At 33.4% G+C, this 26077-nt stretch overlaps 1 protein-coding gene and 4 long non-coding RNA genes across 6 annotated transcripts; 1 reads left to right on the forward strand and 4 right to left on the reverse strand.

The window, feature by feature from the left end:
- Positions 1 to 3610: 3610 nt before the first annotated feature.
- On the reverse strand, positions 3611 to 5367 carry LOC147939023 (uncharacterized). The gene is made up of 4 exons (XR_015567143.1): positions 4690 to 5367; positions 4519 to 4583; positions 4096 to 4219; positions 3611 to 3985 (listed from the first exon to the last, which is right to left on the reverse strand). It is a non-coding gene; the product is annotated as an uncharacterized LOC147939023 (long non-coding RNA).
- A 91-nt stretch (positions 5368 to 5458) lies between these two features.
- On the reverse strand, positions 5459 to 6276 carry LOC147939024 (uncharacterized). The gene is made up of 2 exons (XR_015567144.1): positions 6154 to 6276; positions 5459 to 5946 (listed from the first exon to the last, which is right to left on the reverse strand). It is a non-coding gene; the product is annotated as an uncharacterized LOC147939024 (long non-coding RNA).
- A 7468-nt stretch (positions 6277 to 13744) lies between these two features.
- Positions 13745 to 14525, reverse strand: LOC147939025 (uncharacterized). Its single transcript, XR_015564962.1, has 2 exons — positions 14401 to 14525; positions 13745 to 14188 (listed from the first exon to the last, which is right to left on the reverse strand). It is a non-coding gene; the product is annotated as an uncharacterized LOC147939025 (long non-coding RNA).
- Positions 14526 to 14771: 246 nt separating this feature from the next.
- Positions 14772 to 21279, forward strand: LOC109126478 (putative LRR receptor-like serine/threonine-protein kinase At1g07650). Of its 2 annotated transcripts, XM_087463935.1 has the most exons (24): positions 14772 to 15351; positions 15486 to 15663; positions 15960 to 16031; positions 16180 to 16248; positions 16349 to 16420; positions 16549 to 16620; positions 16738 to 16809; positions 16971 to 17042; positions 17115 to 17186; positions 17278 to 17349; positions 17445 to 17516; positions 17658 to 17729; positions 17867 to 17932; positions 18048 to 18119; positions 18208 to 18243; positions 18422 to 18480; positions 18557 to 18951; positions 19039 to 19234; positions 19339 to 19488; positions 19600 to 19718; positions 19814 to 20024; positions 20145 to 20373; positions 20485 to 20635; positions 20744 to 21279. In XM_087463935.1, the coding sequence occupies exons 1-24, from the start codon at positions 15252 to 15254 to the stop codon at positions 21101 to 21103; spliced, it is 3039 nt and encodes a 1012-aa protein (XP_087320061.1). In that variant the 5' UTR covers positions 14772 to 15251; the 3' UTR covers positions 21104 to 21279. The 2 variants fall into 2 exon arrangements, 1 of the variants encoding a protein (XP_087320061.1); XR_015565193.1 differs by lacking the exon at positions 20145 to 20373 and having other exon boundaries at positions 15112 to 15351.
- Positions 20365 to 20884, reverse strand: LOC147939026 (uncharacterized). The gene is made up of 2 exons (XR_015565194.1): positions 20750 to 20884; positions 20365 to 20658 (listed from the first exon to the last, which is right to left on the reverse strand). It is a non-coding gene; the product is annotated as an uncharacterized LOC147939026 (long non-coding RNA).
- Positions 21280 to 26077: the final 4798 nt, after the last annotated feature.

A 26077-nucleotide genomic window follows, 5' to 3' on the forward strand; every position in this document is an offset into this window, starting at 1 on the left:
CTTTTTTTTTTTTTTTTTTTTTTGTATCGCAACTAATGAGGAATAATATTTTGGTAAAAAATTGTATAACCGTTAATTATTTGGTTTCTTTTATCAATTGGTTAATACTAGCAATCTAGGTCGAGTACGTACAAGGTAGTAGAGAATCACTAAGGACTTGCTTGATTTTTCGTTACGTTTGCGTTTGTGAACAGTTGTAGTTCCTAAAAATTACCAATAATTACTCAAATCGTTTTATCCCGCTAAATATTTGCTTAAAAATACTATATCTCATAACTAGAATAATTACTAAGGTTGTTTTTGTAAGGCACTTCCCAATTAATAAAGAGGGGATAACATTGATTGTATCAACTCTGCACCAATGTGTCCACATATTTATATGGTTACTTAATTGAGAAGAAGAGACATTAGTCATTTGTAATTCAAATAATACCTAATTAATACATTTATATTAACATTTTTACAGCAGTTTTGTCAAAGTAGTCTTGGAGTTTGAAGATATTTACAACCAAAATCATTATCATTAAAACATTTTAAAAAAAATTAAAAGATAAAATCGAAATATGCAAAAATAATGTAAGTGAATCGGATATATCCTTCTATCTATCCAGAAATCTTGACTCATATTCCTAAATTATTTCCACCTCCGAAACTAATTTTCTGCAAAACTAAACATAATTTTCGTCATTCCAATATTATAGGAAACTCTATATTCGCTCCAATCAATATTATTTAATTATTTCAAAGTTTTAATTTTAAAATAAATTCCTCCAGATTTCCCATCTTCAATATATAGAAAATTTAAAGAGTTCCTCTGCTAAATATAAAAGAATTAATCTACAACCATAATGTTTTCGGTCTCATAATAGAATACACAACGGGCAGCGAGGCTGCAACGCCAATCTTGATTTCTGTTTCTCTAAGATTATTTTTCTCAAAAGTGAAATAATTTTTGGATGGATATTTCTCAATTGTGATTATTGGGCCCATCACTACGACCTGCAGTGTACCGTTAAAAGACGGTCCTCACGGTTAAGTCTATGCAGATTACGGGTTTTATCAAAGTACATCTGAGATTTGGCAGGTCGTCCCGAATACTACAAATATATGATTAAAATAAACATATTGTATAACAATTAAGATATTTACAAAATATCAATATTATAAGTTATTAAAAAAAACTGTTTCTTTGCCACTAAATTTTTAAAGAATAATTAATAGAAAATTTAGGTCGGGGACATGTTTGGGTATAACTTTAACGACCGCGGTCTTAGCGGGTCCAAGAAAAAAAAATGTGAACCTACCTTTTTGACACCTCTATATACATAATTACTATAAACAAACAAGTACAACTTAACAATATAAAAATATATTAATACTGTAAATTAATTTATAACAAAAATAAATTATTATCATATTATGATGTATACCATGAATTAAATCGTAGAATTAACAATCAAAATACAACTATACAATCTTAGACATCAAATAAAACGTATAAAATTAAGTAACAATTACAACTTGATATTTAATGATTTTAGTAAAAAAAAAAATCCCGCGGTATACCGCATGTTAAAATCTAGTAATATACACATATTGCATTGACTTTAACAAAGTAAAAAATATGAAAATTTGATATGACATTTATTTTCACTCATGTATTATTTTTTCTTATTTGTCAACATAACCACCCATTGTTTTCTCTTATTGTCTTATATATTTTATTGTGAAGGTATAATAAAACTTAGCAAATTTTGGATTATATATAAAATAAATAAAAAGAGATTAGCGAATTGTAACTCTCTCAGGCGAGGTTATCGAGGAAACTATCGCATTTAACTCTTTCGGCGCCGGTGGAGCTTCGGCTCGCCGGCATCGGGAAAACTTAACCGTCACTCCCTTCTGCTTCAAGATCCTGCTCTTATTCTCTTTCTGTTTAAGTTTTCCCCCAATTTTTCCCCCTTTTTCAAGCTTTTCAAGCTCTTTTAAACCCTTTATATTTCGACGGTTGTTTATCAATCAAAGGACAAAGGCGGTTTCCGGTGAACTCCCTCTCTCAACCTTTATCCGCAGCACCAAAACAGAAGCATCTGCAAGTCAGCGAGTTACAAAAATCGGATCTTCTTTCGGATCTGAAATTTTCTTGATCTGTACTTCACATCACCCCTGAAGAACCCTCACCTGGGCTTCATTACTGGCAGGAGGTATCCCTCTTGGACCAGCAGATGCGCCATGCTCAGGGGAGACGTCGACGGTGCAAGGCGATCTTCTTCTGGGGGCAACTGCTAAGCAATCTGGAATGATTAAGTCTTCTTGCCTTTCCACCTCAACATCGGACCAACCTCATCTCGAACTATTGATGCATAGTTTACTTCCGGTGAGGCCATGCTCAAGACAAACCTTTCAACCCTTTCTGGTCAGCCGCCTTAGTCTCTCTCCGTGGATATCTAAAGTTTGATGGTTTCCCTTGGTGGACCCTAAGTTAGCTTTTGGCCCATTAAGGCTCCAACTTTTTAAGCCCATTAGGTGTGCCTCAAGTCCAAATCCTTTTAATCCTAGGTATGGTCTCATATCTCAATTGTCGAAGTCAAAACCTAGTCGACGGTGTGGTCAAGATTACGATCCTTATGGAATCCGTCGTAGAAGTAATTCACCGTTGTTACTATGGCAGAGCTTCCATCTTCTGAAAACCCTGGTAAAGTATCCCTTAAGGCTTTGATTTATGTACCTTATTGTTTGAGTTTGTATGGTATTTGGTTCCCGACTCCAATTTGTCTGAGCATTGTTTATGGCTATGGCTTGTCCAAGTCCAGTTCTCATGCCTCGGCGAAACTAGCAAACCACCTCAAGCATCAGAGCATCTCCACCCCTGCTTGAACCCTTGTCAAAGCTCTACACTGTGTAGCTCTTCTCACGCCGGCGAGAATCACAGCTTTGCCCCTTTACTCAACGTTACTTCGTCATATTATTACGACAGTGGCAATCTCTTCATCCATCATGGAAGAAGTATCGATAATCTTTGACCTCACATGTACCAATATGCTTCATAGCTTTTGGCTCAAAGCTCTCTAAGAATCAATTGTCAATTAACCTTAACTACCTTGTTTATCTTTGCTGCGTTGTTGTTTTGGTACTGGAAAATGCCCATTTCAAGTTTGTTTTAAACAATGGATTCTCAGAATCCTCCTTGTTCTGTATTTGTTCTCTTCTTTAATGGAATGAAAGCAAATGTTTGTCCAAGAAAAAGAAGTAAAACTTAGCATGGAGTATTACAAGTGCAGTAAAGTTCTTCATAATCACTACAAGAATTTAGAGTATTTATAGCACCCGATAAACGCTATATATTGTTTTTATAGCGTTTTAATAAGCGCTATATCTACCCCCGTCATCGTAGATCCGACACTTTACATAACGGTTTTTTGTTGTACTACAATAGAGTTATTTACTATAGCGGTCATTTTAATGCAGTTATAGAGTTTATAATAACATTAATTTTTTTGTTATTGTTTATTTTCTACACAGCAGTTTTTACTATAGCATTCATTTTTGTAGTGCTGTTATTTTTGGTATTCTTCTAATTGCTAAATACAGAAACCTGCTTTCAGTAATAAATCTATGAACGAACCAAATATTTTTTTATGACAAAAGATATGTTTATATTATCAAAGCCACATCTAAAAAGTAAGAGATAACAAGTTATTAAGCAAAGCCACATCTGATAACAAGTTATGTAACACACACAAAGACAATGTTTCAGATAAAAACTATTTTGTCACTTGGCCAAGCCACTGTAGTAGCTAATGCAACAGCAATGATTTCGACTTCTGAATTTGGTCTCCAGACTGGTGCATCACCAAGAAACTTCTACTCAAACCTTGGTAGCATTAGCGCTTTTTTCTCCTATTTCGGAGCAATTTAAGAGGATGCATTTCTTCTTTCCACCTTTGATGGTGTTGGTGTTGTTACTTACACTAACACTAGTACTCTACAATCAACAGTAAAAAAAAAATCTTAGATTTAATCACTACAACAATTTATTCTCAAAATGCAACAATCCAACACCACAAATCAAAGACAAAAGGTTTAGAATTATACCTTAGGTGATGAGTTTTTGGAAACTGGTTCAGGGCGAGACTTTGGTTGAATGAGCTGTATCTTATTTATAGGTCAGAGAAATGCCCTTAGGCGCCTCTTGAGTCCATCACGTCTCACCGACACTCTATACAACAAAACATTGACATACATTAACAACCCAAAAAGGTTAATGACAGATTCTACGGCTAGCAAAAGAAGAATGTTACATGTACCACTAATAAAAAGAGCTAGATTTTCAGAGACATCAATTGGGATAAAAACCATCAAACTTTGACTTCACAAAAAGTAAATAGCACAAAAACATGTACATATATATTCTTTTGTCCCAATTAATTGGATTTGATGGCCGAGATGGCAAACAACTTTGTAACATCAATTGGGAACAAAACCATCAAACTTTTTTGGAGAAAACTAAAACCTTACCTTGTTTAATGGTCTGTTATTTTGATGCAGCACAAAGAACCTTCGAGATATTATAAATAGTCCGGCTTTGGTTCAAACATAGAAAATAAGAAAGAGCAGAAAATAAAACATACATTAACATAAACTAAAGATAACAACTTTCATATTTAAGAAAAAGAAGAAGAAACTTACAACTGAAGCTGCAAAGACACTCCAAAGTTGTGAAGCTTAGTGGTGTGACCATCCCTCTTTTTCTCACATAATGCAAACAGGTTTTGTTCAGTAGCACCAGTTAGCATATATTCTAATCATGACATCTTCCTGCAGAGGAGTACATGATCTTATCAACCAAGCATTTTCTAGCATTTGAATATAAAATCTCAATTATCTACTTTTCTCCAACAACCGTATCTCAAGAATTAAATAGAAACCAAATCTTATCGGACCCAAAGTTGAAACCTTATGAGCTATTGAAGCAAATTGTTGGAAAGTGAAATGAGTTAGCGAGCTTACGCAAGAAGGTTGCTTGACAAAACAACAAGAAGGTAGTTGTCTGCAGAAATCTTATGAAATTAAAATACTTGTACGTGAGTATTTTATTGTTGTTGAATAAAATACTCACGTACAAGTATACATAGCGTGAACTTGTACGAACTTGGCGAACTTTGCGACAACAATACATAGCGTTTCGAAACTTACCAATGCTATATATTCTACATTTTTCTTTCCTTTTTAATTTCAGTGCCGTCTCTTATTGTATGTTGTCGATACCTTCCGATTTGTGGTGTTTTCTTGTAGTGATTGCTTAAAAATACCATATCTCATAACTAGAATACTAAAGTTGTTTTTGTAATGTACTTCCCAATTAATAAAGAGGAGATAACATTGATTGTATCAACTCTTCACCAATGTGTCCACATATTTATATGGTTACTTAATTAAGAAGAAGACTCATTAGTCATTTGGTAATTCAAATATTAATACTTAATACATAATATACAAAAGTGCATTGACTTTAACAAAGTAAAAAGTATAATACAAAATATACATAAGTGCATTGACTTTAACAAAGTAAAAAGTATAATACATAATATACATAAGTGCATTGACTTTAACAAAGTAAAAAGTATGAAACTTTGATATGACATTTATTTTCACTCATGTATTATTTTTCTTATTTGTCAACATAACCACCCACTCTTTTCTCTTATAGTCTTATTCAATATATTTTATTGTGAAAGTATAATAAAACTTAGCAATGAGTATTACAAGTGCAAAAAAGAGCTTCAGTATGCTCTCGACAACTGCACTGAAATGCTTTTTTTCTACTAGACGCAAAAGCTGCTACACATTCAGCCTCGTTTTTTTTCTTGTCACCGGTACACCTATGAAATCGATCTATCCATAATTCATTTATCTTACAGACTTTCGTCTTTTGAGCTTCCATCTCTGTTACATAACAATACAGTATATATATGAACCACAAGACATTGTAATTATATATCTTTTTTTAAACTAGAATCTTACAACACATTACTATACATGGTATTATAAGATTTCCTTTTTCATAGTTGCAGAATTTTTTCATCTAATAAAAAATTCTAATTTTTTGCTGGTAAACAATCAGAACTAGTAAGAGATTGATATGGTACGTACCTCGAATCTGACTCAAAATAAGAAACATGATAATATAAGAAAACAAAAATAATGTAGTAGATCTCATAACTATAAGGTTATCTTTACTCTCAAAAACTCGTACTATAAGTTTTCATTTATTGTTTAACACTGGCCGGTGATAAATAGATCCACATATGATAAAGATAGTTAAATCTATTAAAAGATAAGGGTGGAGCTAAGTCAACACCTTTATTTGAGATTACTATATATATACATCTAATCACATTCATTAATAACCAATCAAAACAGAACATATGTTTGTTTTAAATATAAATATAATTAATTGAAATATGGATCGATGATCTTGATCTTACATGATATTGGAGTACTTAGCAATTTCAATGACATTTATCTGAAAATAAAACAAAAACACAAACTTTGTAATTGGTCAACAATACATAGCGTTTCGAAACTTACCAATGCTATATATTCTACATTTCTTCAAAACGTTTCCAACATTAAAATCTGACCAACCATACGTAGCGTTTGCATTTTGGCGAACGCTATCTAAAACTAAGAGATATACAATTATAGCATAAAGGTCTTGCGCTATATTAATCTGCTATAAATACTTCAATTTCTTGTAGTGAATGTTCTTGACAACTGCATTGAAATGCTTTTTTTTTAATCAGACGCAGAGCCGTGCCAAGAGTTTTGGAGGCCATAGGCAAAAAGATCACATATTTAAATTTTTTTTCTAACTAATATAATAATAATGTATGTTAAGTAATTTTAATATAAATGGTGAAAACATATATAATTAACGTTTAAATTGTTTTGTGACTAATAGACAAAAGTTTTCCAGAAAGTCAATAAAATATAGTATATATGATCTCTAACATAGTTATTGTGTATTTAAAGTTGTCAAATATACGTAAAAATAACAAAGATAGTAAGGATTTGGCAAAAAAATGATAAAAGAAAACGAAAAAGTGAGTGACAAATACAAAGAAAATAATAAACTAAAACTTTTTATAATAATACTATAGATTAGCCATCAGATATTAATGGGAATGTGCTTACGTGAGTGCAAGGAAAGTTTGATTGTGCCTACAGTTTGACATAAAATAGAATTAGGCCGTAGGCGGATGTTTCTTATTTTCTCAAGTAGGCACGGCTCTGATCAGACGCAAAAGCTGCTACACATTCAGCCTCTTTCTTTTTCTTGTCACCATTACACCTCTGAAATCGATCCAGCCATGATTCACGTATCTTACAGACTTTCGTCTTTTGAGCTTCCATCTATGTTGCATAACAATACAATATATGAATCACAAGACACTATAATTATATTTAAAAAAAAATAACTAGAATCGTACAACACAGTACTATATATGGTATATATTATAGGAATTCCTTTTTTATAGTTGCAGAATTTTTTCATCCAATACAAAATTCTAAATTTTTTGCTGGTAAACAATCAGAACTAGTAAGAGATTGATATGGTACGTACCTCGATCTGACACTAAATAAGAAACATGATAACACAAGAAAACAAGAATAACGAAGTAAATCTCATAAATATAAGGTTATCTTTACTCTTAAAAACTCGTACTATACATTTTCATCTATTCCCTCTGTTTCATAATATAAGATGTTTAGAGAATTATTTTTGTTTCATAATATAGGATGTTTCTAATTTTCTATGCAACTTTTAGATTAATTTTATATTTTATATTATGCAGTCGTGGATATGATTGGTTAAACTTTTTAAAAGTAACTTTTTCTTAATATGCGTGTCTCTACTAAAACATCTTATATTTTGAAATAGATGGAGTATTGTTTAACACTGATAAATAAATCCACACATGATAAAGATAGTTAAATCTATTAAAAGATAAGGGTGGAGCCATGGAGATAAGTCAACACCTTTATTTGAGATTACTATATATATATACATGTAATCACATTTATTAATAACCAATCAAAACAGAACATATGTTTGTTTTAAATATAAATATAATTAATTGAAATATGGATTGATGATCTTGATCTTACATAATACTAGAGAACAACACCAAATGTTACAACCAGACTTCAATGACATTTATCTGAAAATAAAATAAAAACACAAACTTTTTAATTGGTAAAAATAAAATAAAAAAGATTCATGCAACAAAATCCAGAAAGCATCAGAGCAATAATATTTTTTATTTGGTAATAATATTTGATACATGAATTAATATTTCTCAGTGCATATATAGTCGATATTTTCAGTTTAGTTCGTCGAACTGGACGGGCCTATTAAAATATGGTATGGGCGTGTCAAGTACGTTACGGGTGTAAGTAAGCAGCAACAACAAAAATGATCATTACGATTTCAAAGTTGAAATAAATGATTGATGACATCTTTTCTAAAAACAGATTATAACAAACGTTCACAAAAAATTCAGAGAGAAAAAAAACAGATTATAACAAACGTTCACAAAAAATCAGAGAGAAAAATCGGGTGAGTGAGCTACACGCGGCGATTTTTCTCTCTCAAAAAATCTACTTCGTCTGACCACAATCTCGTGCGCTGACGTCGGGTCCTCCGTAAATTCCGGTGGCGGTGAGGACCCTCCGGTTCATGGTACTTCATTCGCGACTTGTTACATCATCCTGGCGAAGCTGTTGGACGAAATCAAGGGAGCGGTGGAAAGGAGAAGCATCTGCGAGACGCCGACGGTAAAGAGCTCTGCCGGAAGTGTTGCTACGCGGAGAGGAAGAGGGAGATCCACGGCGAAGAACGAGAGAAGAGGGTAGATAGATCTGGAGATCGGAGATTTTGGAGGTTTTGCCGGATCGGTTATGATAGGAGAGGTAATCTCCGATCTGGTGAAGCTAAGCCACCGTCGATGGTCCTCTCATCTACTCCCTGCTGCCTCTCTGTCTCTCACGACTGAGCATGGAATCCTCCACGACGAATGACAGATCGGATCTCTTCCTCCTTCTCAAAACGGCTCCATGGTGGCGGGATGGCAAACGGATCTTGGATCACCATCTTCGTTCGGTTACCATCGTCCAGATCGAGCATCCGCAATTATGGACGGCGGCTACAAAACGAGTTCTTCGTTTTGTAGATTAGGGTTTCATGTGTAGCCGGTTTAATCCGGTTGTTGTAACCCGGCCGGTTTTGTTTTTCTAACGGTTTAGTCCGGTTTGATGTAAATGAGTTGGACCTTCTGGGATTTCTGTAATGGGCCTACTCCGGAAATAGCCCATTGGGCATTATATGTTTATAATTGAAAGCCTTTTAAAAAAAAATAATAATAAAATAAATAAATGATTGATGACCTTAACAACAAACCCTACTCCTCAAAACCTTAATAATTAAATGCTGAAAAGAAGATTGACACTACTTACTACTCCATATCCATCATCACTGCTTTTTCTTTCGCAACTCCTCTTTGTGCAAGCATTCTTATGATTATCCTACTATATTAATTGAGAAGTACAAATATGAAACTAACCTTAAAATATGTAAAAAATTACATTCAATTGCCATTAGAAAAAATTAATTAAGTTTAATTAACTAATTTAAATAAATATAATTAAATTAAAAATAAAAAACACTCACATATCAAATATTAAAAAATCTACAAAAATCTTTAAAAAATATTTTATATCTCTAATAAATTATGGACGAAAATACTAATTATTTTTTTTTTTAAATATATAAACCAATCAGAATTTTAAAAACTAAGATTTTATATCTAAGTATACAATACAATTATTTTTAATAACTAAATTCGAAGATTTTGTTAAGATTTCAAATTATGATTCTCCTATCATTTTTATTTTATTTTATTTACAAATTGTTTAGAACTTTCATATAATACTTATAATTAATAAAATACATATTTTTTTCTGCATATGTTGTGATTTAAATTTTGTAAAATGAAGATATATTACTCAATGTATGAAAATGTGTGTTTTAATTTCCATATTGGCAGGTTGGTAAAACTAAATTTATATTGATGATAAATTAATAATTTTTATTTACTCACAATTATAATATTAAAATTACTATTTTATATTTCACAAAATATTATGCAAATACAACAAATAAACAATATAAAACTGTAATAATACGTCAAAAATAAAATACTATAATATTCTAAAATAATTAGTATTCAAATAGACTAATAGATTTACATAACAATTAAAAATAAATATTATCTCAAACAAAATTATTTTTTAAAAAATAAAACAATAATTTTTATTATTACATTATATATTTTTTTTTAAATGTTGACCCGTGCTTAAAGCACGGGATATATCCTAGTTTATTATTAATCATAGAGTCTTATATAGTGATTAGATTAGTTAGGGTTTCCTAATACAAAATATTTAATGTATTAACACAAAAAGATATTCGTCATTGTTTTAGATTTCGTTCATTTTAAGTTTGATATACAGATTTTAGGAAAAAAAAGAAATCAAAATTTAAATATATTTATTGTTCCGTAAATATCTCAAAATATATAACTAAAATAAATATGTTTACATATATAAGTTTAAATTTAATTTCCCGATTTTGATAGTAACAAATTTACTTTTTATAAATTTAAATTTTAAATTTGTTGTTTGTAATTGGATAGTTTCATTTAAATGCATTAAATAGTTTGAATGATTTTAGGGATTAAATATGCTTGTAGTTAGTATTATTTTTTTATCTCCGCTGGGTAGGATCCAAATCCTTTCAAACCGGATAGCATAGGATCCGCATATTTTTTATTTAACACGACTACAAATGAACCGGGTCATTTTAAGATCCACGGATTTTTTAGTTTTTATTTTGACCAAACTACCATTTTTTCTGTTTTTTGTTTGTTCTAACTTGAATGACATTACATTTAATAATAGAAAACTTTATGACTATATAGTAAAAAATATTTCTCTTTTAATAGTATAAATATATTTAGCCAATGTGAGACTCTACATACACTTTTCTATATCTTTTAATATATAATCAAATTATTATTTTTACATATATAACATTTTGATTTTTAATTCTTTCTATATATACTAATCATGATTAATTACTTTAATTTCGTTTAGAAAATATTGCAAATCTAAACTAAATAATTATTTGTTTTATCTAATGTATTAAATTGATTTTTTTATTTCCGTAAATATCTCACAATATAAAACCAAATCAAATATGTTTACATATATATATATATAGTTTTTGACTTTAATTCTTTGATTATTATGGAACCAAACTCTAAATAGCTTTCAAAGATATTGAGTAATTATCGTTTCTATTTATATGGCTGTAGACTTAAATTGTGATTTTCTTATATATCAAACAAATTGATTATATTCATTTTTTGAAAAAAATTGTTTGTATACACATCTATACTAAGGTTTTCATATTTTAATAGTATAGATATATAGTAAATATATACTAAGGTTTTCATATTTTTTTCTGTTTTTCTCATATGTATTAAGATGAATGAATTAACATAGTTTTTTTGGTTAAGAAAATTTAAAAATCTAAAATAAAAAATAATATTCAAATATTAAATTAGATTTCTATAAATATCTCAAAATCTAGAACCATTTACGTTATATATACAATTTCAAATTTAATAGTTTGCTTTAATGGTAACAACTTTAAACCATTTCCAAAAATATCGGCTAATTTTAATTTTATAATTAATTTCGTAATTATTGTTTCCATAAATATTAGATTTTCGAATAACAGATTTTGTTTACCATATATTGTTTTTTTTTTAATTATACAAGCAATTGGACATGTTTGGCAACATGGATATATGATATTTTTTTTCCAAAATCTTGTTTTGTACTCCCCAATTAATAGTATAGATGTAATCACATTTATTAATAACCAATCAAAACGGAACATATGTTTGTTTTAAATATAAATATAATTAATTAAAAGATGGATTGATGATCTTGATCTTACATGATACTGGAGTAATTAGCAATGAGCAATGAGCAACAACACCAAATATTACAACCACACTTCTATGACATTTATCTAAAAATAAAATTAAAACACAAACTTTGAATTAATATTTTTTATTTGCGTAATAATATTTTATACATGAATTAATATTTCTCAGTGCAATAATATTTTATTTGGGTAAAATAAAAAAGAGTCATTCAACAAAATCCAGAAAGCATCAGACCAATAATATTTTTTATTTGCGTAATAATATTTGATACATGAATTAATATTTCTCAGTGCATAGTAGATATTTTCAGTCTCGTTCGTCGAAATGGACGGGCCTATTAAAATATGGTATGGGCGTGTCAAGTACGTTACAGGTGTAAGTAAGCAGCAGTGGCGGATCTAGAAAATAATTTTACCCGTAGCAATAATTTTAAACTATAAAAATTAAATAAAATATTTTAAAATCATGTCTTATAAGCATACTGTACATAATACCAATTCTTTACCATAGTTTCGACGAGCTAAAAAATACAAAAAAAAAATTGAAATAAAATTTAAAAAACCACTTAATATTAATTTTATTAAAATTTTCTTTTATTTCTACTAAGGTTACTCCAAGTAATAAATAAAACAATAACATAGAAGAAAATTATCTGAATATAATATTTTACGTTTGACGGAGAATAGGGAAGCTAAAGAGTCATGCATGTTTCACGTTTAATTTTTAGTTTGTAATGTACCAAAAAGAAATAAGTTTGTAATACATTTTTGCCAACTAAATGGGCTTAGAAATATTATTACGAGGAATTGGGTTTTCGTGTTTTACTAACACAATAGTTAAACGTGAGTATAGAAAAATAAAGTAACAGGGGCATTGAGTAAATTTTTAACAGGGGCATAAATTAAAATTGTAATAAATAACTCTACCTTCTAAAATTTTGACAGTGGCAACTGCCCCGCTTTACATCAACGTAGCTCCGCCCCTGGTAAGCAGCAACAACAAAAATGATCAAAAGATTTCAAAGTTGAAATAAATGATTGATGAACTTAACAACAAAACCTACTCCCCAGACTTCTATTACGTTGATATGTTACCTCGAATCTGACTCAAAAGAAGAAATATTACTTACTAATAAAAGAAGACTATAGAAGCTCCTAAAGTCATCCATCTCATCAAAATTAAAAACATCTTAGAGTAAGTCATATCATCAAGGTCTTCAAAATCTCTCCTCTAAGTGCCACATGGCAAATGGCAAAGATCAATTCTATATTCTTCTTTTCAGATCAAAGATCAAACGCTTCCAGTTCTCCCACTTATTTATCAGTTAGGCCAAAGCCATAAATATTAGATCACACTCCTCCATCCTCATTTTTCTTTAAATATCTCCTCTAAACGTTGCTTCCTCTTTAGATCCTTCTACCAAAAGTCTTTTTCTTTCCTTTTTAATTTCAGTGCCGTCTCTTATTGTATGTTGTCGATACCTTTAGAATTATGGTGTTTTCTTGTAGTGATTGCTTAAAAATACCATATCTCATAACTAGAATACTAAGGTTGTTTTTGTAAGGTACTTCCCAATTAATAAAGAAGAGATAACATTGATTGTATCAACTCTTCACCAATGTGTCCACATATTTATATGGTTACTTAATTAAGAAGAAGACTCATTAGTCATTTGGTAATTCAAATAATACTTAATACATAATATACATAAATGCATTGACTTTAACAAAGTAAAAAGTATAATACATAATATACATAAGTGCATTGACTTTAACAAAGTAAAAAGTATGAAACTTTGATATGACATTTATTTTCACTCATGTATTATTTTTTTTATTTGTTAACATAACCACCCACTCTTTTCTCTTATAGTCTTATTCAATATATTTTATTGTGAAGGTATAATAAAACTTAGCAATGAGTATTACAAGTGCAAAAAAGAGCTTCAGTATGCTCTCGACAACTGCACTGAAATGCTTTTTTTCTACTAGACGCAAAAGCTGCTACACATTCAGCCTCGTTTTTTTTCTTGTCACCGGTACACCTGTGAAATCGATCTATCCATAATTCATTTATCTTACAGACTTTCGTCTTTTGAGCTTCCATCTCTGTTACATAACAATACAGTATATATATGAACCACAAGACATTGTAATTATATATTTTTAAAAAAACTAGAATCGTACAACACATTACTATACATGGTATTATAAGATTTTCCTTTTTCATAGTTGCAGAATTCTTTCATCTAATAAAAAATTCTAATTTTTTTGCTGGTAAACAATCAGAATTAGTAAAAGATTGATATGGTGGTACGTACCTCGAATCTGACTCAAAATAAGAAACATGATAATATAAGAAAACAAAAATAACTTAGTAGATCTCATAACTATAAGGTTATCTTTACTCTCAAAAACTCGTACTATAAGTTTTCATTTATTGTTTAACACCGGTCGGTGATAAATAGACCCACATATGATAAAAATAGTTAAATCTATTAAAAGATAAGGGTGGAGCTAAGTCAACACCTTTATTTGAGATTACTATATATATACATGTAATCACATTCATTAATAACCAAACAAAACAGAACATATGTTTGTTTTAAATATAAATATAATTAATTGAAATATGGATCGATGATCTTGATCTTACATGATATTGGAGTACTTAGCAATTTCAATGACATTTATCTGAAAATAAAATAAAAACACAAACTTTGTAATTGGTAAAAAAAAAAAAATATATCATTCAACAAAATCCAGAAAGCATCAGAGCAATAATATTTTTTATTTGGGTAATAATATTAGATACATGAATTAATATTTCTCAGTGCATATATAGTCGATATTTTCAGTTTAGTTCGTCGAACTGGACGGGACTATTAAAATATGGTATGGGCGTGGCAAGTATGTTACGGGTGTAAGTAAGCAGCAATAACAAAAACGATCAAACGATTTCAAAGTTGAAATAAATGATTGATGACCTTAACAACAAACCCTACTCCTCAAAACCTTAATAATTAAATGCTGAAAAGAAGATTGACACAACTGACTACTCCATATCCATCATCACTGCGCATCTCCTCTTTGGCTTTAGCTGTCTTTCTTTATCACTCTTTACATCTTCTCTTTGGTTTTCGCTTTCCCTCTCGCTCTTTACAATAGGAACATGGTTACATCCCATTCTATGTATTGCGTTATCATCATAACATTGTTTTTCAGTGGGATTTTTGAATCTTGTAACACCATGAAGCTCCACGGTGATGAAGGTGCTACTATTTTTATTAGTTTTTTCTTACAACGTCATATACGATATATTTATTGTTGGCCTCTTTTTGACTATAATCTGATTCATATTTTGGTGCATGGATGATGATGATAATTAATGGTTGAGAATGGGCAGTAGCTCTATTGAAAGAGATAGGAAAGAAGATGAAGAAAAGAGATTGGGACTTTACCAACGATCCATGCAGTGGGAAAGGAAACTGGATTGTAAACTCTAATCTACTTCAAAAGAGCACTCTCACTTGTGATTGTTTCATTGATCCCCACAACTCATCGACGTGTCATGTCATTTCAATGTAAGCTAAGTCATTTTTCTCCACCACTTATATATATATATTACAAAATGGTCATTCTTATAGTGGTGTTGGATCTATCTTGGATTTTTTAAAAATTTAACTTTAATTATCTAGTTATTCATGAGTCTCTCTAGTAGTGCGGTTGCGACATCTATTCGAGAAGAAAGCAAAACGTTCCTGCTTATAAATATAGTTTGTCACCCAAGGAAGACCTAATCATGCATTTTCAGAATCAATAATCAAGTCATATATTTTTGATACAGAGACCACAATTTTTTTTTTTGCTTTCTCTGCAGAGTTTTGACGTCGCAGAATTTGACAGGCATTATCCCCCCAGAGTTCTCTCAGCTCCGTTATCTCAAAACTCTGTAAGTTCTCTCAGCTCCGTTATCTCAAAACTCTGTTAAAAAGAAGAAAAAAAAGAAGCAAATAGACTATAATTAAATTTAAATGTAACATAGTATTTGTGCAATGATTCTTGACGCGTACGTTGTATATACCACTTAATTTGTGCAGGATCCTTCGTCGTAACTGTCTTGTTGGATCAATACCAAAGGAATGGGGATCAATGCATTTGGAAAAGTTGTAAGATCACTACTGTTATTTATTTTTAATTGTTGTGTAATTAATTAGTTAATATTAACTAAATGATCGATGTCTTTGTTGGTTCAATGGACACATGCAGATCTTTTTTGGGGAACCGACTAACGGGTCCATTTCCGAAAGTGTTAACCAGCATTACATCACTCCGAATTCTGTAAATTTCTGCATAATTGAGCCAGTGACTTTTATTAATGTGACTTAATATTTGCTCATAATGTTTTAGTTATGATTCTTGACGTTCTAAGAATTTAACTTGAGCATTTGAAATATATAATTATGTAGGGAACTCGAAGGAAACCAATTTTCAGGACCAATCCCTCCTGAGATTGGAAATTTGGTTAATCTGGAAGAATTGTAAATTTCTTGACACTCTCTCGTTCATATCGTTTTCAATCTTGTATACTTTTTTTAGTCGTTAGTTACTATTTATCCTTTTTTTTTTATCTATCTGATTTTTATTTTTGGCGGCAGATCGCTGTCTTCAAATTCTTTCAGTGGTCCTTTACCTGAACAGCTTGGACTCCTTAAAAACCTGCACTTCATGTAAGGATATATTTTATATATAGTTCTTTGACATTTGGTTAATATTATCATGATCAAACTCACACACAAAAAAAAAAAACAAAAAACAAAGAGTAAATTAATTCCCTTGTTATTTAAATTTAACGATTTCACTCTTTTGGTTGTATTTGTCGTCTGGTTAGGAGGATAAGTGATAATGACTTTACTGGGCGAATACCAGAATTCATTGGAAACTGGACAATGTTATATCATCTGTAAGATCACTAGTGCTCTCGATCGATTTAGCTTCTCATGGAAAATATATGCACTGAAATATTGTTTTGTAGGGAGATGTTTGGTAGCGGTTTGGATGGTCCATTACCTTCCAGTACTTCAGCCCTGACTAGCTTGTTCAAACTGTACACACCAATATTTTTATTCTCTTCAAATCTGGTTACTCTTGAAACAATGTTGCTTCATTATTCTTATTACGTATATATAATATGACAGCCAGATTAGCGATCTAGGTGGAAAATCGTCGCCCTTCCCTCCGTTGCAGAATTTGAAGTCTCTCACTGTATTGTGAGTTATATATATAGAACACAATTTTTTTTCTGTTTTGTATGCAGTAAAAAGATATCTAATTAGATAACATTTAACCTTGGATATGCATGCAGGGAGTTGAGGAGATGCAACATAAACGGACGAATTCCAAAATATATTGGAGATATGACGAGACTCAAAACACTGTAAGTCATCAAGATACATTGAAGGGGGAAAGAAAAGCCTTCGATTTTTAATTAACTTGATTATATAGAGCTAAAATCAATATATATATATATATATATGATGTTGATTATATGTTGATTTTTAACATGTTTGCTGTGTAGTGACCTCAGTTTTAACCTGTTAACCAACAACATTCCATCATCATTGGCCAACTTGAAGTTAGCAGATTATATGTAAGTACTAACTTCGTTTTAGGTAAAATATAGTTTTACTGTAGTTTTAATATCTTCTCCATTTATGGAGATTATATTTTCAAATCTATATCTACTTTTTTTGGTAGAATTTAAAATCTATATATTTGTATCATCAGTTACTTGGCAGGAAACAAGTTCACAGGGGGTGTTCCAAACAGTTTTATCGAAAGCAACAAATATATGTAAGATATATATATATATATATTGCTAAAATTAATTTGTGTCAAGTATATATATATATATATATATATAGAGACATTTAATTTTAAATTATCTTTGTTCTACTTTTATGTGCAGAGATATATCTTCCAACAATTTCACCCTTCAAAGTTCAATTCCTAGTGGTGATTGTGATCAAGTTAATAATGCGTAAGTTTGCACAAATAACTCATAATCATAACAATTTCCTCATTATACGTTCGTTTCAGAAAATGATAATGTTGTTTTTCATTTCTAGGAATTTGGTGGAAAGCTTTTCCATGTGGAATGAATCGTAAGAAACCATGCGTGTTTATAAAAAAAATATGATTGTTTTTTTGTTGATGACTGTTTTTGTGGTTAATTCTCTCTTTAAGTGTTTTGTTCTTTTCAGCTATGCTTATTAGTGAACTGATTATGATAATGGGGGGTTTTTTTTTTCTTTCTGTTTTCCTCTTAATTTGGTATTTCAGATATAAGGGCTACCCTTGTTACTTCCAACACTTCCCTTGCCTTTTGCCTGAAAGAAAGTGTAAGCTACAAACACTTTTCTGAGAGCCTTATATATTTGCATCTTGATTAAAATTTATAAAGAAAAATTCTTGCAGACAAATATAAGCTGTACATAAACTGCGGAGGAGGTGAAACAAAAGTTGATAAAGAAAAGACATACGAAGCTAACATAGAGGGCCAACGATCTTCTACGTTTGTCTATGGCTCTCACAAGCACTGGGCGTTTAGCAGCACCGGACACTTCATAAATGAACTTACAGAAGTGGATGACTACACCGTGGCTAACACCTCTACACTGTCAGCCAATGCTTCGTCTCCACGTTTTGTTCTTTACAAGACGGCTAGGATTTCTCCTCTCTTGTTGACCTACTACGGACTCTGTCTGGGAAATGGGCAGTACACTGTGAGTCTCCACTTCGCAGAGATAATATTTACCAGCGACAGTACATTCTACAGTCTTGGCAGACGAGTGTTCGATATTTATGTTCAGGTACGTCTCTGTGGAATCCAACAAATGTAAATCATAACAACTAAACTCTTACTTTATTTTTATATAACTACTGTCTACTGCTCACAGGAGAAGTTGATGATCAAAGACTTCAACATTGAAGAAGCTGCTGGTGGTACGGGCAAGCCAATCATAAAAACATTTGTGGTAAATGTAACAAATCACAATTTGAAGATCAGCTTGAGGTGGGCTGGCAAAGGGACAACTACGCTTCCAATTAGAGGAGTTTATGGCCCAATGATCTCTGCTATATCAGTTGAACCTAGTATGTTATCTTACTTCAAATTAAATCTGCTTTCACTTCTTAAAGGGGAATCTTATTAGCAGATAGATAGATGGTACGTACGGCATTTAATTTGTTTGTGGCAGATTTCAAACCTCCGACGCATGATGGCAAGAAGAATACCCTACTAATTGTAGGAATTGTAGTTGCAGCAGTAATCTTCATTTTGGTCATCATACTTGTCGTAGTGTTTTGCTTCTGGAGAAGAAGGTCTTACAAAAATGCCATGGACAGAGGTATAGATAGACACTAGCTAGCTAGGTCTACTTTTGTGTAGGCTGCTTCTTTGTGTCTACTAACGCTTTAATTTGAATTTTTTTTTTAAAAAAAATTCTATAACCATACAGAGCTGAAGGGTTTAGATCTCCAGACCGGAAATTTCACTCTTCGACATATAAAAGCAGCCACTAATAACTTTGATGCAGCAAACAAGATTGGTGAGGGTGGGTTTGGCTCTGTTTACAAGGTTGTTATCCCTCAACTTTCTCTGTTTTTGACAAAACCTAAAAGATGGCTACATTTTGTAAGAGATCATTAGAGTGGCTCTTTCTCTTGGTGCAGGGCGAGTTGTCAGAGGGGAGAATGATTGCAGTTAAGAAATTGTCTTCAAATTCCAAGCAAGGAAGCCGTGAGTTTGTGAATGAATTAGGAATAATCTCATCTCTACAACATCCAAATCTTGTGAAACTATATGGATGTTGTGTGGAGAAGAAGCAACTGATATTGGTCTACGAGTATCTGGAGAACAACTGTCTATCTCGTGCTCTATTTGGTTAGTTTCCTCAAAACTTTTCGATAGAAACCATGTATATATATCTATGATCCGGTGACATGCATGAAAGCTAAAAGTCCCTATGATAATTTTTTTTTCTGAAAAAAAAAATATTCACAGGATCGAGACTGCAATTAGAATGGCCAACAAGGAAGAAGATTTGCTTAGGCATAGCAAGAGGACTAACATTTCTCCATGAAGGTTCTGTGATCAAGATTGTGCACAGGGATATAAAGGCGAGCAACGTGTTGCTCGATGAGGATCTCAACGCAAAAATTTCTGACTTTGGTTTGGCAAAGCTAAATGATGATGACAACACACACATCAGAACTCGTATCGCTGGAACACCGTAAACTTTGTCTTTTTTTTTTTTTTTTTTTTTACTAATGAGTTCCAAGTATTAAAGTTCTCAAGGGTAAATCACTTTTCTTGATACTCTTAATACATTTGCATGTTATAGAGGATATATGGCTCCGGAATACGCCATGCGTGGTTACTTGACTGAAAAAGCTGATGTTTATAGCTTTGGCGTTGTTGCCCTTGAAATTGTCAGTGGAAAGAGTAACTCAAGCGTGAAACCAAGCGAAAACTTGGAGTGCCTTCTTGATCGGGTAAACAGTTTCCATCTATTCCTCTGCTTTAAAAAAAAACTGTTATTAAGTGAAAAAATAAACCACAGATCTAGTAACTTTGGTTTCTCTCTTCCTTCTCACGTGTAGGCTTACGTTTTGCAAGACATGGGATGCTTACTAGACCTGGTTGATCCAGTGCTAGGTTCAGCTTACTCAAAAGAGGAAGCGATGGTGATCTTGAACGTGGCGCTAATGTGCACTAACACGTCCCCGGCGTTAAGGCCAAAAATGTCGCTGGTCGTGAGTGTCCTCGAGGAAAAGACCGCAATGAAAAACCTGTTGTCGGACCCAAACTTCTCAGCACTGAACCTGAAGCTGAAGGCTTTAAGGAAATTCACTTGGCAGAGCGAAGCCTCCACAAGCGGACCTCGTACCACTGATGACTCTGTTGATGCGGAGGAGAACACATTAAAAGACGAAATAGTAGAAGACCCCGAACTTGAGTGAGAGTAACCCTGCACCATATTTGTTTAAGCAAATGATATGACATTATGGCCATATCCCAAACTTAGTTTCCAGAAGAAAAGAAAAAAAACAAGAAAACTAAATGTTTGTTGAAAATATGGTTACGAAGATGTTTTTTTTATATATATGTTAAACATTCTTAATTAGCAAATTAAAAACAGAACCATGTTAACCAATAGCCATCAGTGACTCCACTCGAGTATATATGTAGACTTATCAGACCATCTCCATCCCTCATTTCTATGAGGTGGTCCTCTCATGATCTCCACAATACATTTTTTTTTAAAACTATAAATGTGTACAACAAAATTAAAATAAAACTATAGTATGAATATGCTTTCCTTTTTTATAGTTGCAGTTTTTTTCTATCCAATTAAAAATTCCTTCTTTTTTTATTGATAAAGCATTCATTGATCACTGACATATTTTTTTGCTGGTAACATCACAACTACTAAGAGATTGATATGTTACCTCGAATCTGACTTAAAAGAAAGAAATATTACTTACTAATAAAAGAAGTCTATTGAATCTCCTAAAGCCATCCATCTCATCAAAATTAAAAACATCTTAGAGTAAGTCATATCATCAAGGTCTTCAAAATCTCTCCTCTAGGTGCCACTTGGCAAATGGCAAAGATCAATTCTATATTCTTCTTTCGAGATCAAACGCTTCCAGTTCTCCCACTTATTTATCAGTTAGGCCAAAGCCATAAATATTAGATCACACTCCTCCATCCTCATTTTTCTTTAAATATCTCCTCTAAACGTTGCTTCCTCTTTAGATCCTTCTACCAAAAGCCTTTTTCTTTCCTTTTTAATTTCAGTGCCGTCTCTTATTGTATGTTGTCGATACCTTCCGATTTTTGGTGTTTTCTTGTAGTGATTGCTTAAAAAAACCATATCTCATAACTAGAATAATTACTAAGGTTGTTTTCGTAAGGTACTTCCCAATTAATAAAGAGGAGATAACATTGATTGTATCAACTCTTCACCAATGTGTCCACATATTTATATGGTTACTTAATTAAGAAGAAGACTCATTAGTCATTTGGTAATTCAAATAATACTTAATACATAATATACATAAGTGCATCTATACTATTAAAAAGAAAGCATTTTTAATAAGTAGACACAGATTAAGACATTATTACAATGAAATGCCACTGAAAACTGAATAGGGATAAATATAAATAATGAGCCAAACAGACTGAAATTAAAAATCATTTGTACATTGAAAAATGGCGTATCATTTGAGAATATAATTTTCATGTTTTATTTTAAACATATTTTAATTTTATTCATAAAATCTCTTTTCATTACATGTTTCATGTCAAAAGCTTCCATAGCTTTTATTATTATCTATTAATTATGGGTTAAGAAATAGTATATTTTTGAGTACATATATGGAGCTAGCTATAACAATATTTAGCAAGCATGAGTATTACATAAGCAAGAAAGACCTTCACTTGCTACATTACACCAGCATCCAAAAACATGTTGCCTTTTCTCTTTGAAAGCTGCTACGCATGCATCGTTACGTTCGTTCCTGCGAACGGGACACGTATGATTTTTCCAGGCATAATGCACCCTGCACAGTTTTGGCTTCCGAGCATCCATCTCTATCAATTTATATAAACCAAAAGACATTTTTATAAACAATTGGAGACGCAGCAACTTTGAAACTAAACCATGGTTTAGACCTCTTTCCCTTTTTTTGTTGATTTAAACCTCTTTCCTTTTTTCGTTAATTCAACTAAATTTTCGCAATTAATTCAAATTTTACAAGTAATTAACCAAGAAAAAAAAAACTCTCTCAAGCGGCGATTACAATGGTGATTCTAGGGGTTTGACCCGATAAGATTTCTTCTTTAGCTGGATAAGGGTCCGATTTGGGTCTCTGTATGGGAAGAGCAATGGTTTCACGGGCGGGTTTTTCTTTTGGTTTTGGGGTTTTTGCTCTGGTTTTGGAAACAAGGGGATCCCACGGGATTACGATTTGGTGGATCTGGGCGATCCCAATCTGGGAAAGGATGGGATCTTCGTGAGTGGGAGTTTTATTCGGGGAAGGTCGGTTTGCTTGGAGACTGTACGGGATGTCGACGGGATTCTCTGTGGGTTTTAGTTTCCATGTCTGGTTTTAATTATACTGGGAAGGCGCGATCTGGTCTTTATGGAGATTATGTCGAATCGGGGGATGTTTGGAAAGGGTCGGATCCCTTGGGATTTAGTTTCCACCTGGTCAGGATCGGATCTCTTCTGATTGATATCACATATTTGTGGTGCGTTTATAGCTGGTATCGCTTGGGGTATAAAGGGACACAGACACAAACGGGAGGTATACGGTTTCATTTTGAGTCATCTTTTTCCTCTTGTTTCAGTGTTTATGTTGCTCTTGTTTCAGTGTTTCTGTTGCTCTTGGTTCGAAGCTGTTTGGTTTTATCATGTCACAGAGTATTTTGTTGGGGAAGGGTTCGGTGGTTTCGTCGGAGGAAGCCGTGCAACCACGAAGGAGGATAAAGATTCCATATTTTGATAACTCAGACCTTATTGCTGGTTACTCAAAAACGGTGATCGGTCGCTGTTTCAATCCGCAAGTGCAGGATATGAAATCCTTGTTGATTGTGTTGCCAAGGATCTGGCAAGTGGAGGGGCGTGTAGCGGGAGCAGACTTGGGATCAGGGAAATTCCAATTTGATTTTGAGGAAGAAGCGGACATTGAGGCGGTTTTGAAGATGGAACCATTCCATTTTGATTCATGGATGGTCTCGTTGGTAAGATGGACACCAGTGGTGGATCCAGCTTATCCGTCCTCTCTCCGGTTTTGGGTGCGTGTCTCAGATGTCCCCATTCAGTTTTGGGCTGTGCCAACATTTCGTGGTATTGGTTCGGCATTGGGGATTGTTGACGAAGTGGATATTGATAGAGGGCGAGTGCGTGTTACTATCGACGGCCTCAAGCCTCTTTGTTTTGAGACTGATATCAAGTTTTATAATGGTGAAGTGACGATTGTCAAGCTCGATTATGAGCGTTTGTATGGTTGGTGCAAGGTCTGCTTCAGTTTGTGTCATGATGAGACTGTTTGTCCCAAGACCAAGCGGGTGACAGCGGGTGGTGAACGCGTGGGGTCTGAGGCTACTCAGGATCAGGGGGAGTTCATGAGCTACAAGGGAGCGGTTCTGGTGGAAGCACGGAGGGGTCCAAGTTACATCAAAGGGGGACACAAGGGGTCAACGTATGGCGGTCCGAGGGCTAAAGCAGAGGCTTTTCAGGGTAGGACCTCTCGACATAAGGGGACATCCTCTTCACGGAGTTCACATGATCGGAGGCATCCAGATGCGGAGGGGGGTTAGGTACGGCAACGGCAAGACAACGTGGTAGCTTCGGTTACAGAGTCTATAAACCCACAGGTGGTGCAGAGTATGGGTTTGGTCCAGGATCCGGTTCAGAAAGTGGTCAAGAAGGCCTTATTTCAAGATGTGAGTGCACCGGTGGTTCCCATAGGGTCCTCTTTGGCCGTAGTTGCTGATGGTGGTGCAATGGAAGAGGGACAGATCGTGGATGCGCCAGCAATTGATCTTGGGGAGGTCCCGGGGGGTACAGTTGATGAGCAGGTGTCGGGTATTGCTCTTCTCGCTATGGACTCTGCTGGGGATGGGATATCTCATGTGGATTTAGGTCTTCAAGATGCTCAACAGGAGCACTCGAGTGAGAAGATATTGGTTGATGGGGACACACAGAGTGGTGACTTTGATGCTGAAATGGTTCCGCGTGGAAAAGCGCAGGATGTGGGGGATGCGGAGGACGACCCAGACTTGTTTGATGATCTGGAGGAGGAGATGGGGGGTGCGGATGATGTTCAGGGGGTGGAGGTGGAGGTCGCTTCAACGTTAGTTACTGGGCAGAAGACTAGGCGTGGTAAGGGAACTTTGCTACGAGGGGTAAGTGCAAAAAAGAGGATTGCTCAGATGTTGCTTTCTCCGAGGAAGCGCCCCGCTCAGCGAGCGGTTGGTGGGGAGAGTGGTGTCGGCCCAAAGGCCTAGGAAGGGCCCAAGGGAGGAATAGGTGGGGCTAAGCCACCAAAACCAAAGTTTATTCCATGAATGTTTTGAGTTGGAATTGTTAGGGGTTGGGGAATAAGGCTACTATAGAGAATCTTAGAGATCTCTGGAATAAGCATAGGCCAGATTTTTAATTTCTTATGGAAACAAAAAAATCCTTTTCTTTTTTGGAAAAATTTGTAGGCCATTTTGGCTATAATAATTTAAAAACTGTAGAACCTGTTGGTTCAAGTGGTGGATTGGCTTTATTTTATAATAAAGATGATTTTGATGTTTCAATTTTGTATGAGTCTAATCGGTTAATTGATGTCGAAGCAGTTTATAAAGGACGTATTATTCATTTATCTTTTGTATATGGAGATCCTGTGCCTCAAAAGAGGGATTTGGTTTGGGAAAGGCTGGTGCGGATTAGTACAACTCGCTCTACTCCTTGGTTTATAATTGGGGATTTAAATGAATTAACCGGTAATCATGAGAAACGTGGGGGAAAACTCAGACATGCCTCCTCTTTTCTCTCTTTTAATGGAATGATCCAGGACTGCGGTTTTGTGGAATTTCCCTATTTGGGAAATTGTTTGTCTTGGCGAGGTTGGCGAGATAAGAAACCTATTCGGTGTCGTCTGGATAGGGCTTTGGGCAATGCGGATTGGCATGATCTTTTTCCAGATACTGTTACAGAATATTTGCCAATGAGAGCCTCGGATCATGCGCCTTTGGTTGCTACTTTGGGTGCCAAACGACCAAGGGGTCGCCGGGGTTTCATGTTTGACCGCTGATGGGTGGGAAAGGAGGGTTTAATGGATGCAATCTCGGCCGGTTGGCTGCGGGAGCAGAATAGGGGCTCCACTAGTTTTGCCGACAAGATTGTGAACTGTCGCCGAGCGATTTCCCGATGGAGG

This window comes from Camelina sativa, chromosome 9 (genome assembly GCF_030686135.1).
Source record: "Camelina sativa cultivar CO46 ecotype springtype chromosome 9, ASM3068613v1".
In the NCBI taxonomy this organism is placed as follows: domain Eukaryota; kingdom Viridiplantae; phylum Streptophyta; class Magnoliopsida; order Brassicales; family Brassicaceae; genus Camelina; species Camelina sativa.